At 37.0% G+C, this 12,714-nt stretch overlaps 1 protein-coding gene across 2 annotated transcripts in view; it reads left to right on the forward strand.

The window, feature by feature from the left end:
* lrfn5a (leucine rich repeat and fibronectin type III domain containing 5a) overlaps positions 1–12,453 on the forward strand; it is an 88,803-nt gene extending 76,350 nt beyond the window's left edge. For both annotated transcript variants that reach the window (XM_017426206.3, XM_017426205.3), the window contains 2 exons: positions 9,608–9,881; positions 10,557–12,453. In XM_017426206.3, the coding sequence (XP_017281695.1) occupies positions 9,608–9,881; positions 10,557–11,510 (1,228 nt within the window). In that variant the 3' untranslated portion in view covers positions 11,511–12,453. The remainder of the gene's footprint in view (positions 1–9,607; positions 9,882–10,556) is intronic.
* The last annotated feature ends 261 nt before the right edge of the window (positions 12,454–12,714 follow it).

Consider the following 12,714-nt stretch of genomic DNA (forward strand, 5'->3'; position numbering starts at 1 on the left):
TGGGTCACAATAATGACAGTACAGTTTCCAAAGCCAAACCTTGCACGACAAGCAATTTGTGATTGTTAGTTTTACAGTCCTACAACATTATGCAATTAACAAGCAGAGATCCCTCACTGATGAATCTGCTGCTATTATCTGCCATGCATGTTATTCTTAATCTTTGTTCATAATTCATTAGCTCTTAACCCCATTTAGAGAATGCATCATGCAGAGATGGCGCCAATGGGATTTATAGCTGTCTGTCTTGTAAAGATATCATCTCTCACATTAAGATAGCAGCTATTTTTGCTGCCTCTTGCTCTTATGTTCTCTTTCTTTCACAACACAGCAAAACATATTTTTGACATGTGGGCTTTCATATGACTATTACTATACCGTGCTCTTTTTAAAATTATTCTTGTTTGTACAAGAATATGCCAGCCAAATCTGCCATGTTCCTGTTAAAAGGCAGTGGAGGGATTTACCTCACCTCATTCTGATTTGTTCTTTTTCCTTCCACTGAATTGCCTTATTTTATTTATTTATTTATTTTTTGAGCACTCTCTGCTTTGCCTTTTGCCTTTTGCTTCTTCATCTTCTTGTTTCCAATAAATCCTCATTTGTGTGTATCTGTTTTTTTTGTTGTTGTTGTTGTTTTTTTGCAGTTGTCTTGTCTCTGGGTAGCGGATTGATTGCCATTCAACACCTCAGCTAGAACAAAGCAGAAGTTCATTGATTATGGTTTTTCACTACACAAACACAGTAAGAGAGAGGAGGGACAGAGCGAGAAAAATGGAATAGAATAGAAACAGACAGGAAAAGGACAAATGGAAAATTAAGGGAGACAACAAAGTGGTAATGTGCTGGGAAAAAGACGGAAAGAGAGTATGAGACAAGGGAAATCTGGCCTTGTTGTTGCCAACGAGGCACTTACTTTTCGGGTTCAGTGAGAGTTTATTGATTTACCGCACATTGACATTTCTGCTCTTCATTCTCAGCATAATGCTGTTGGGAGTAGGAGGAGTTCAATATGTTTCCTACAAACTATGAATTCAACACATTTGTTCAAAGCTTTACTAGCCTATCCTCCCAGTTATGCTAACCTCAGACCTTTGATCTGTAAAATAGATAAATCGTAATACTTAATTCTGGATTGAAATCTTGTGGTAAACCTCATTCACCACTCCCTACTGGGGGAGGTCGGGGTCAGCTGCAGAACAGCTCTCCATGGGCGCACAGGAACAGTCTTGCTCAAGGACACTTGAGACAAGTAGGTGTGTACTGATACAGCGTCTGTGTTTTTAACACCAGTCTTCCTGCTTAAGGATTACATTTCTATTCCAGTGGTAGGCCCGTAGCAAATAGAACAGCAAACATGTCAACACAAAAGTAAATGCAGAATGTTTTCTTTTTCTGCCACTTATTTTTAGCTGATTTTGTAACAATGTAGTTTATTAATACCAGCCTCTTGCTCAAGTTCTCAGTCAGATCTGTTCTGTAATTATCAATTCAATATAGTTAAAAAATACAAGCTATAGTTGAAAAAACCAAACAAACAAAGGATTGTATCACAGTGGCAAGATGCATTCTTTATCAAATCAAGCTTAAACTCATTGTCATTTTCAATGGCTTTTTGTTTACAAGGCCCTCTGCTTCTTCCATCACTGATTAGACATAGCTTTGCATTTAACCTTTAGAGTTTTTAGTTTTAATTATGGCTTAGCTTGCAGATATTATCAGCACTGCACATTTCTTAACCCTGAATTTTAGATACAATCATGTACAGGTGATTGTATATGTGTAATGGACAGTGACAAAGATAATGCATATGCATCAAAATAAGTAGGACATAGAAATGATGCAAAAAACAAAGGTCTGGTCACCAAATCTATCCGAGGCTGTCTTTTTTAGAGAACATAAACTCTGTTCCAACTTACCCCAAGTTACTAAAGAACAAACTGTTTTTTTTTTCACCCACCCTCTATCCCCATTCTCATTTGCTCTGCTTGTTTGACTTTTTTCATCCCTCAATATGTTCTTTCAGTGGCTGTTTTCCACTCCAGCAGATCCATCAAGCCACAGGGGCTGGTTGCCATTTGTTAAAAAACAGGAAAAAGCTTACACATCAAGCAAAGTGTGCAGCCAGCTTTTTTATATGGCTACATATTGAGAGTGAGGGATGAATTCATGCTTTTATAAAGAGCTTGCAGGAAGTAGTTTATCCCTGCCAGTGGTCCCTGAGGTCCAGGTACAACACCTAGCTCAGCTGTGCTTAAAGTGTGAAAAATCATCCCCACGTATTCTGCTGTAATGTTCCAATCCTGATTTTATAGCACCATAAACATATTGAGAGCCTAACTATCAGCATTATTGTTGTAAGTAGTCTGTGGGGTTTTAAACTTAGAAAAGTAGCACAAAAGGAAAACAACACAGCAGTGAGGATGATTCTGAAGGAATCCGGGCTGGTATCAAAGCAAAAAAAGGAAGCAGGGATGTAAGAATTGATTAAAAAACAGAACATAGAGATTTATATATCAAAAAAATTAAAAAGAAAAGGAAGGGAATGAACAGAAAAGTCTGAAACAAAAAAAAAAATGTTAATGCAATAAATTATAACAGTATGCAGGGAAAATGAAGGGATCCAACCACAACATCAGGGAGACATGACTTAACTAAAACGAAGCTATGGAGCTGATGTAGTCAGATGGAGGTCTGCAGCTGATGCTAAAGTATCTCCTCCACATCTGGGACAGCCTTTGCTGCATGACACTTTGACATCAATTCTTCTTATGCACAGTATTAATATGATCAAACTAAATTTAATTTAATTTACTCTTTTTATTTCATTTTAAAATGTCAAAACTATACAGTTCAGCCAGTCTGTCACTTGTTTCCAGACCGGCTGAACTGTTTTCTTTTTTCATTTTGCCTTTTTGCATATAAATTAGATGAATGATTTACCACACATATTTTTAAAACAAGTCCTGAGTCAGCTACCTTTCTGGGTCACGATGTACTGTAAAATATGGAAGCTGGGTTTGAGGAACCATACTCGATATACTGACTTAGAAATTTGTTGCAAGTGTGTAATAAGAATTTCCCAATTACCACTGAAAGCCTAAACAAGTAGGTATCAATGCACAAGTCATGCTTATAATCAAACATGATGCTTTCAGATGTGATTATTGCTATCATGAGGATAAAGCACCTTCTACAGAATGGCCTCAGAAAGATTTGGTCTGTTCTTTTGTTAAATGACCATTAAATCTTCTGAGAATTATGATATTTTAACAAAATGTTAGTTAACTATGTCCAAATAATTAATAAGCTTATCTCATGCTGTAGAGGTTTTCTTTATGATGGTCAGTTTGTTTCATTCTGTCCATTTTGTAGTAAAATTATGAAGGTTAATTGAACAAAAAGCAAGTTAGTTGATAAAATGCTATTATGTATTTTTTTGCCCCCTGCCAAAGGCAAAAGGTAATAATGTTTTCCCCTATGTCTGTATGTGAGTGTGTATGTGTATTCATTTGTTTGTAGTGATAGCAACATATATATTGAAGAAGTGAACAGATTTTATTCAAACTCAAAGAAAGTAATCATTGGATGTACTGAACATCTACAACTGAATAACTTTTAGAGTCATTTCAAGATGATCATCACAGCTAACTGACCTCAGCCTACACCAAATGGCTTTAACGAGTCATCCTCAATGCATACTTTGAGTGCTATCACAGCTTTCAAGAGCTCACAATGTCAGATGAGATCATACATTAAGTCATTCACAAAGTTTGAACAAAACGGCTACAAATTTGTCATTTCTCAACATAAGATGATCTTAATCATCACCCCGCCCTCTGCCCAATGACTCCTGGAGGTACCACCAGCTTCTCAATGGCCCTAAATGGAAAAGCAGGTAAAAAGGATGGATAAATGGATGAATAATTAGAAGATGACCTAAAGTCTAAAATTCTGGCAGAAAAAAGCATTTTGCATTCTTTTAAGAAATGCCATGTCTTCAATTTACTGTAACTACGCAATTAGTGTAGATCTTATTAATCTACGTAAAGAGCAATAACTGCATCATATTTTAAAAAAAAAGTAATATTCAGAAGATGAGAATATTCTAACATTGACAGATTGTGATTAAAAGAACAAAAGTTTCAAGTTTCTTTTCTTTTCAGTCATTTTAATGTGTGAGGATAATTCTAAAGAAGGGCAAAGGCAATTAAAGTTTTAAATATAATTCTGACACATATGAGCCAGAATGTTACAATTGTTTTTAAGCAAGTAACTCATTAAACTCTTCATCACTGAGAAATATATGATCTCTTTCTGACCTGTAGGTAAACTATTATTGCTGCTTTAAAAAAAAAATTAAATAAAATAACTACATTATGTCATGCTGTCATTTTTTCTAGATGACTAGCTATGTGACTAATATTTACTCTTTAAGTAAGTGCGACATTGTTCTCCTGTTTGAACACAGATTAATGAATAAAACTGGATGGGGAGGGTGTTAGTAGAGCCCACCTGGCTGGAGCTTGAAATCCCTGTTCCACCTCTGACTACAAGCTCCGTGGGTGCTTGTTACCCATTAGTTCAGGCATCGGGGGCATTATGGATGGTGAATCAAAGACAAGAAGATAACTCGTGCAATGTTTTCTGGCTGGCTGTGAAACCCGGACCTATTAGCATGGCATTGTTCCATCTGCTGTGTAAGCCACATTAGCTTTAAGGTCAGCAGTAATGTGGCAAGAGTTGAGCTTCCATTAATCCTTTTCATTTTGTGCTCAGAAACCAGTTATTATTAACTGGTTTACTGGCACATGTAATTGTTTGTATAGATGTTCAGAAAATCACCTTGAAGAAAGTTCTTTTCAGTAATCTTTGAGTGAAATGGCTCCTGGGAATCATTGCTGTAAAGGTATTCAAAGTTTTCTTAAAGCATGTAGAGTTATTAGGTTAATGCATGTTTAAATATTACCGTAAAGAAAATTTTTGTTAATCCACAGTGGATTCTTGTGCTATTTTGTTGGCTCAGCTGGCAAAGCTTCTCATGTTTCAGGCTATTTAATTTAGACTAGCTTGCACAGCAGTGTTAGCACTATCCAGAAGCAGTGAATACCACTTTTGGAAATAATTGGACAGCCTGCTTTCAAGATAACCATGACCCACATTTTGGTTCCCTCTCTGGTTGAGTAATACTTGCGGTTAATTTTACATTTATTTATCTTCAAATAATTCTATAAGAGTAGATAGTGATGAAATAATAAAGAATCTAAAGTTCAATCCAAATAACTTTTCATTTTCACTTGACACCTAAATGTATTAGAAACAGGATTCTGATCAGGTAATTAAACCTCATTAAACCTTTATTGAGTCTTAAAATTACATCAGTACCACCTCAGATCACGACACCTAACATATTGAATTGTTCCAATATTAATAAAATATAAAAAAGCTATGCAAAAATGCTGATAGATGGGGTAAAAAAACCTGAAAACTCTTACTGCTTCTATAGGATTAATGAAGGTAAGTATCAGACAGATGCTGCTGCTCAAATTAATTGATTATCTGATGATGTGCAGGTGTTAGCACCTCTATAAACAAATAGATATAATATATGTCAGTTTGCTCCTTTAAACTTACAGCTTTGTGTCTATGACATTCAGCTTACTTGACTGAGTAAGAAAGAAAAGAAAACCATCCATCCATCCATCCATCATATTTATTTACCTTCTTCTCTGTGCAGTGTCATAGAGAAACCGGTGCCTGTCTCCAGCAGTCATTTGTCAAGAGTTTATTATTATTATTAAAAAGTGTGTGTGCATATGCATATTTATATATAAAAATAAACTTTAGGCTTCTAAAATCAAATTCTACCAGACATTATTCAAAACAAAGATTCACTTTATGCAAAATAAAGGGGAAAAAAAGGGGAAAAACTACTTCTTGCAGGTATGTGGAGGCACTAATGAGACACGTCAGAGCTGTAAGTCTCATTAACTTTTTTTTTTTTTTACTAGTGTGTCACACATATTTGCTTTGACTGTTCTGCAAAGAATGAAGGACCACAGCTGAGTTATTAGAACTCCTGCCTCCTTATCGCACAGCTCCAGCTCTACAAGAAAACTTTAGTTTTGAGCGTTGAATCACTGCCACAAATGCTTTTGTTCTTTGCCTTGAGTAATGTGTGTTTGTGGCCTGTAGGCTTTTGTCCAATATTTAATCAAGTGAAATGGCCTGAAATAGAACTATAGTTCGCTGTTCACTGGATGGGGGTGTTCATTTGTTGTGAAACAAAAAGCTGAGAGCTTCTAATAGAGATCCTGGCGTCGTACATATACACATTTTTTCACAAATACATGTGCAACCAATACATCTAAGGGGTGACTGAGGCTTTCAGTTTATTTGGATGGACACCTGATGAATGCTGGCAGAAGGTTTGATTTGATGACAGTGGGCTGAAATGGGAGATGATTTCTGTAATGGATGTGTCACATTCATATATATGTGTGTGTGTATATATGAGACAGATAAAGATCTAAGAGCACTTGTGCATACCTCACAACATACAAGCAGACATCTTCTTTTGTGCAATGAAAATATAATGAAACCCAGAAACACACACACAGACAAACATGGGAGAGCCTTGGGCTGAGGGCTTGGCAGAGCGCAGTAGATAGATTAGTGTAATAGTCTCGGCCAAGGCAATCATCTGCCCACTGTAGGGCTTGAAATACTGGCAGCGAGATCCGGCTCAGACACAAAGAAATTAGCCACAATGAATGAGTCAGTTTGGATGAGTTCACAAAGCTTAGGGCTCACACAATCAAAAAAAAAAAAAAGTCAAAAGAGGAAAAAAAAAAAAAAAAACTAACAAAAAATAAAATAAACTATTTGCATAAAAATAAGCTCAATATGCAGTGGAATTGCGAACAAACAACATTGTCAATATCTTAATCACTCTTCACATGGTTGAGTTATAAATGACAATGACTCAGGTCACATGCTGACAGAGACAACTATTGTGCAATATGAGTTTCACTCATCAGACTGAAGCTGCATGGATTAGGAACAGACTAATTTGGTCTGTGTGACAGGAGGTCTCATGTAACTAATGGTTACTTGGAGGAAGAGAATGCCATTCATTCATGTGGCTACATTAAAGCAAACCATCAAGAATGGAGCATAATTACTGCCTATCTGTAGATTTCCAGCTATGCTCTGGTAATTTACTACCATAGCAACATTTATTGTGTCTATTTAAAACTGCAATTTTCTGTCTTCATTTTAAACAAAACAATCCACAGCTATTTTCAACGTGATCTTGAGCGAAGCACATTCATTGGATAAAAACACAATGACTAGAACAGAAATCATCAAAGCTGCAGTTGATCATTTAGACTTGATAATTTTGCAAAATGTACCTGTAACAGGATTATAAAATGCAGGCAGAGAGGGTGTGGAGATTACCTGTGCAGGCCTTTCTGTGTAAAGTTGGCATGTTCTCCTCTGGAATATTATTGAATAATATTAATTTAATTCATTAACTTTTTACCTACTAGCTTTATGGTTTTGCCTAAATCATTAGAATACAAAGATTAAAACATTCATTGTCAAAAATGTTTCCATCCACAAAATTTTCCAAATAGTTAACATACATATTAAATTGCTTTTATTCAAGATTTTAATGAGTCAGTAAACTCCCTGATACAGATGAGCTTAGAACGTGCAGAGCATTCAAATGTATTTAAAAAACAAAAAAACAAAAAAAAAAACTTTTTAGCAGAATGATAAAATTGCTTTGCTGACTAATGTGACACAGCCGCACATTATTACACACAAATGAAGCCTGGGGCCACAAGAATATTAGGGAGATTAATCTCTGTCTGTGTGTGCACGTGTATACAAATGTAGCTGCTTGTTCATGATCTTGTAGGCTCTGGTGGCATTCATGCCTGTCATTAACCTGCAGTCTTCAATGTCATTTTATCTCTCTCAAATTACACGTGTGTGTGTTAAGCTAAATTTCCTCATTATGGGCATTAAAACACAAAAAGGGAGACCACTCACAGCCAGCCAGCATTCAGATGGTCCTATTAGTATTCAAGGGGTCATATGAACACACAAACACACTCACTCACACACACTGGATTATGCTGTTCACCTAAGAGCACAGTGACCTAATGCTGCATTTATCCCAGAGCCCTTAATAGAAACCATTAAACCTTAACATATCTTCTAACCTTCACTTAGTTCAAACTTTAAACCAGATGCTTTAACCTGGCTGAAGCAGCCCTTTGTTCCTCTTGGCACACACAAGACCCAGATCTGTGACCTAGCTGCCCTGTTTAGTTTTAACGAGGAATTTGATTTGCAATTTAATGAGGAAGTCTCAGAAAGCTGACAGCCCTGTTCCGAAAGATTGAGGAGCAAATGCGCAAAAGCCCTGCAATCCATGTGCCAAGTGGCAGAGCGGCAAATACTGTACAGTTTGTCCAAATGAAAACACAAAATACTTCACACTTTCACTTTTTAAATTGTTTTCTTGTCAAATCTGAAGGGGAAACACAAGAGGCTTTGGGACAGTTGTGCTTGGCAAAACCACAGTTGCACTGAGACTGAGTCTCCACTAAAATATCCATACAATAATAAATCATTTAATTGCAGTGCTTTTCAAGGACTCAACATGCAGCTATACACAGAGACGCTAAGGGCATTGGTTCTTTATCATTTTTGTTCTTCTTTCCATGTCAATTATTTTCTGTTTGTGCTTTTATATTCCTTGCCTTTTAAAATATATACAAGGTTTTTTCTTCCAGTGATGATTAAATCAAAAGACTTATTATTATTATTATTATTATTATTATTATTATTTTGACTGAAGAAAATACACACAGAACATACATCCTCACATAAATTAATCTATATTTGTTTCATTGTCACCTTACTTGCACCTTAAAAATGGGACAACTGATTACTTTTTATTCAACTTAAACATGTTGAAAACAGATTTTTAAAAATACTTATCAACTTGACTTAATTTCAATATATAGTTTTTTGTAAGAGAAAAAAAATATTGAGCAGCTTCTTATTGCTGGCATATGAAACTCATTTTGCACAAATTATATATTCTTCTCAATTATTTTTAACAAGAATACAAAATAGCTTACATATTATAAATAGAAAAATATTATATAAAGGTAGCTAAAACAGTACAGAGTACAATGGATTTGTGTATAAACCCAAAACTTGTGTAACCTGAAGGAATACATCTTGAAGCGTTGAACTGAAATACTGTGAATATGATTGCTGCTTTTGTAGAAATACTTAAATGACGTATCTTTTCTCTCCTTAAAGATATACCATATAACAAAGCACACAATTATTTTGTTCAATTGAGCAAAATATTAGAAATTTCTAAATGAAAGTTGATGCAGCTGCAACAAAAAAACAGTAAATGAGATGGGGAAACCCAGCTTGCATATTTTGTGTGAATATTTTTATTGAGCAAACCTCATCTCACCACCTATTTAATGTTGGGAAGTCCATCTAGTAGAAAAAAGGAGTAATATTTATGCACGTTTCCTTTCTCTGTGTTCCCATCTTTCTGCTACAGAATGATCCCCCCTTCCAGCAAGAACTTTCTGGTCAATAACCTAGCTGCAGGAACTCAGTATGACCTTTGCGTGCTGGCAATCTACGATGATGTCATCACCTCCCTGACAGCAACACGAGTGGTCGGCTGTGTGCAATTTACCACCGAGTCAGAGTACATGAGGTGTCATTTTATGCAGTCTCAGTTCCTCGGCGGGACTATGATCATCATCATCGGAGGGATAATAGTAGCCTCGGTGCTCGTTTTCATCATAATCCTGATGATACGTTACAAGGTGGGTGTCTATCCCTTGTATTACACTCAAACCTAAAAGGAGAAAATAAAAAGGAGATTTTCATTCAACAATTCAGCTGGAAGATTGTCAATACGATGCAGGTTTCCTCGTCCAAAAGTTTATTTGTCATTAACTAGGTCGGCCATCACTTGGTTTGATATTATTCCCCTGTGGAGTTCATTGCCATTCAAACAAACAAATTTTACAATAGTTTGTTTGGTGTATGTATTGTATGGATTGACATTAAAAGGTGTCAGACATTTTCATTTTGTCTGGTCCAATTAACAGTAACAGATCACATTGTATGGATAAGTCTGACATACTGAACCTACATGCAAATCTATCATACCTGTTGCTACAGAAAATAAGCATCACCGTCCCACACGCATTTAAACCATGCAATTAATATAACAGAATGTTTTAACAACCGAGGAAGCCTGATCAAAACACACAAATCTCTGAAGTGAAAATTATAATATTTTGTCTATTTACAATATATATAATGAATGCATAATAACAGAGGAAGCCTTTTCTGACTAAAAATGTATGAAGGTTTGATCAGAAATAAATGTTTTTTTTATTATTGTTTAAAATTCTTCACATGGAAGCATTTTATATGTATATATATATATTAAAAATACAATCTTCTTTTTCTTCCTTTCTGCATTTTCTCAGGTATGTAACCCAGGTGAGGGTGGCAAAGGCGTTTCACTGTCAATGACTAACGTTCACTCTCAGACCAATGGGCAGCAGTCACAAGGATGCACCGTGACTCCAAGCGCCTCTAAACATGGATCAATCGGTTTGGATGACCTCTCAGGAGGGACAAAGAAACGGAGTGGAGCTGCAGCAGCAGGTGGATGTGGAGAAAAGGACACAATAACTCAATCATCTGAATGCTCCTTGCCTGACTGCTCAACTGTCACATCGGTTCTCAGCCAAACATGGGGGGCCAAAAGCCCACCAGCTGGAGGTGGAGACCTGGAGAAACTGGCTGAACAAAGACCACCAACCAGTGTTGTATCACCCACCACCGCAACCAGTTCCCTGCACAAGCCAAAGCGGAAGCCGGCTCCCAGTAAGCCTGGCTCAGCTTGCCCCAATACCCCAACGGTGCTCGAGAACCATCCCCAAGCTTCTTCTCCTCATCTGCTACCTTCTACTCCCACCTCTGCCCTCCTCCCTTCTTCCACCCCTCTGCCTATGGAGAACCTCAACACTAACCGCAACAACTCAACTTCTCTCAACAAAACTCCACCTCCTCCTTTCTCCCCATCTCCTTTCTCCAGCCCTCTCGCCTCTCCCAGCCCAGTTCCTTCCTTACGTTTCAGAGAGACGCCGATCCTGCACCGAGCTCTTCGCGCTGCTTCCTCCTCTGCAAAGTACCAGACTCTTCCCATAGAGGAGGGAGGCCGGAGCAGAGCGAGGAGGAGGTACTCGCTCAGTGAAGAAGGCTCAAAGACTCTCTTGGCCCATCAAGGAGCAGTTGGTGGAGCGCCAAAAGTAGGGCGGGTAATGCGAAATAAAAGGAGCCAATCAATGAGTGGGATGTTGCTCCCTAAAGAAGAGGAAGGCGACACGGACAAAGTGCGTTGTGACTCTGACTGGATCCTAGAAAGCACAGTTTGATCTAGAACAAGGCAGCACTATAAAAAATGGTTTATTCATTACTGTTCAACCTTTGTGTGAGTGTTTGCAGTGTGTTTGAATTTGTTTATAGGTGTATGGATGAATGAAAATCCCGTTTTTTGATGTTTGAAACTCTGTGTTGTTATGGTTTAGAATGTATGTTTACATCTTTGAGTTTAGATCATAGATGTGTGAAAGAGAATGATTGTGCGTTTTTGAAGAAAACTGTCAAGGTTATTTTTTTTTTCTTTTTGAGTTCTATTTTTATCAATCTTTTCATCTTGTTTTTCCAAAGCTTTTTTGTATTCAGTTTACAGTTTTGTTCTCTACAATGACATTATCCTTCAGCAAATGGATAACTTGCCTTGTCTCGTAGCGTTTTTGAGTTGTCTTGGTTCCACTTTATAGCACAAAAGACAAACAAGACAATGGGCTTGCCACGTCATTTCCCAATTAACACTCACCTTGTCTGAAAATACCACAAAAGGGAATAAATAAAGGGAAGTAAGAAGAGTATAAACACTACAGAAAGAAGAAAAGCACATAATTTTTATCATCCACACACTGGTTGACAGTGTGCGTTCAAAGTGTGGCAAGAGAATAGCAGTCGGTGCCTTCTTTTGCACTAAAAGACCCTCACTAACAGATCCTATAACCGGATTTCACTCCAGCTCCACAAACAAGGACGAATGAGATGAACTAAGGAAGAGACAGATTTCACACATAGCCTTTCTTACCAACAGATGAGTACAGACTTTTTCTTGACATTTAAAGACAAGAAGCAACAAACTGATGAAGACTTTAATGGACCTCTTATGAAATTGTTATTTTTAAAGGGAAAAAAAACAAAAAACATGGTTATCTTCTGAGCTTTTCACTGACATTGGTATATTGTAGCCTGTGTTGGACACAAGCTCACAGGAAGCTTCTGTACAGAAAAAGACAACATGTACTGTGTTGTTATGTTGTGTAAAATAAAAAAGAGATAAAATTAAAATATAAAAGTGATGTGTCTTATGTTCACATGTGCAACAAATACAAATTATGTCTTAAATGCAGGAGTGGAAATTAGCCCCCGCCACCGGCCAAATGAGGGTAAATATTTGAAGTGGCGGGTGAATTTGATCAACACACACGCCACTGTGGCGGGTTGGCAATTTGAACAGAAAAGATGTTATTTGTCCTCTTGACATATAGGGGGCAG

Source organism: Kryptolebias marmoratus, linkage group LG10 (genome assembly GCF_001649575.2).
Source record: "Kryptolebias marmoratus isolate JLee-2015 linkage group LG10, ASM164957v2, whole genome shotgun sequence".
Classification (NCBI taxonomy): Eukaryota; Metazoa; Chordata; class Actinopteri; order Cyprinodontiformes; family Rivulidae; genus Kryptolebias; species Kryptolebias marmoratus.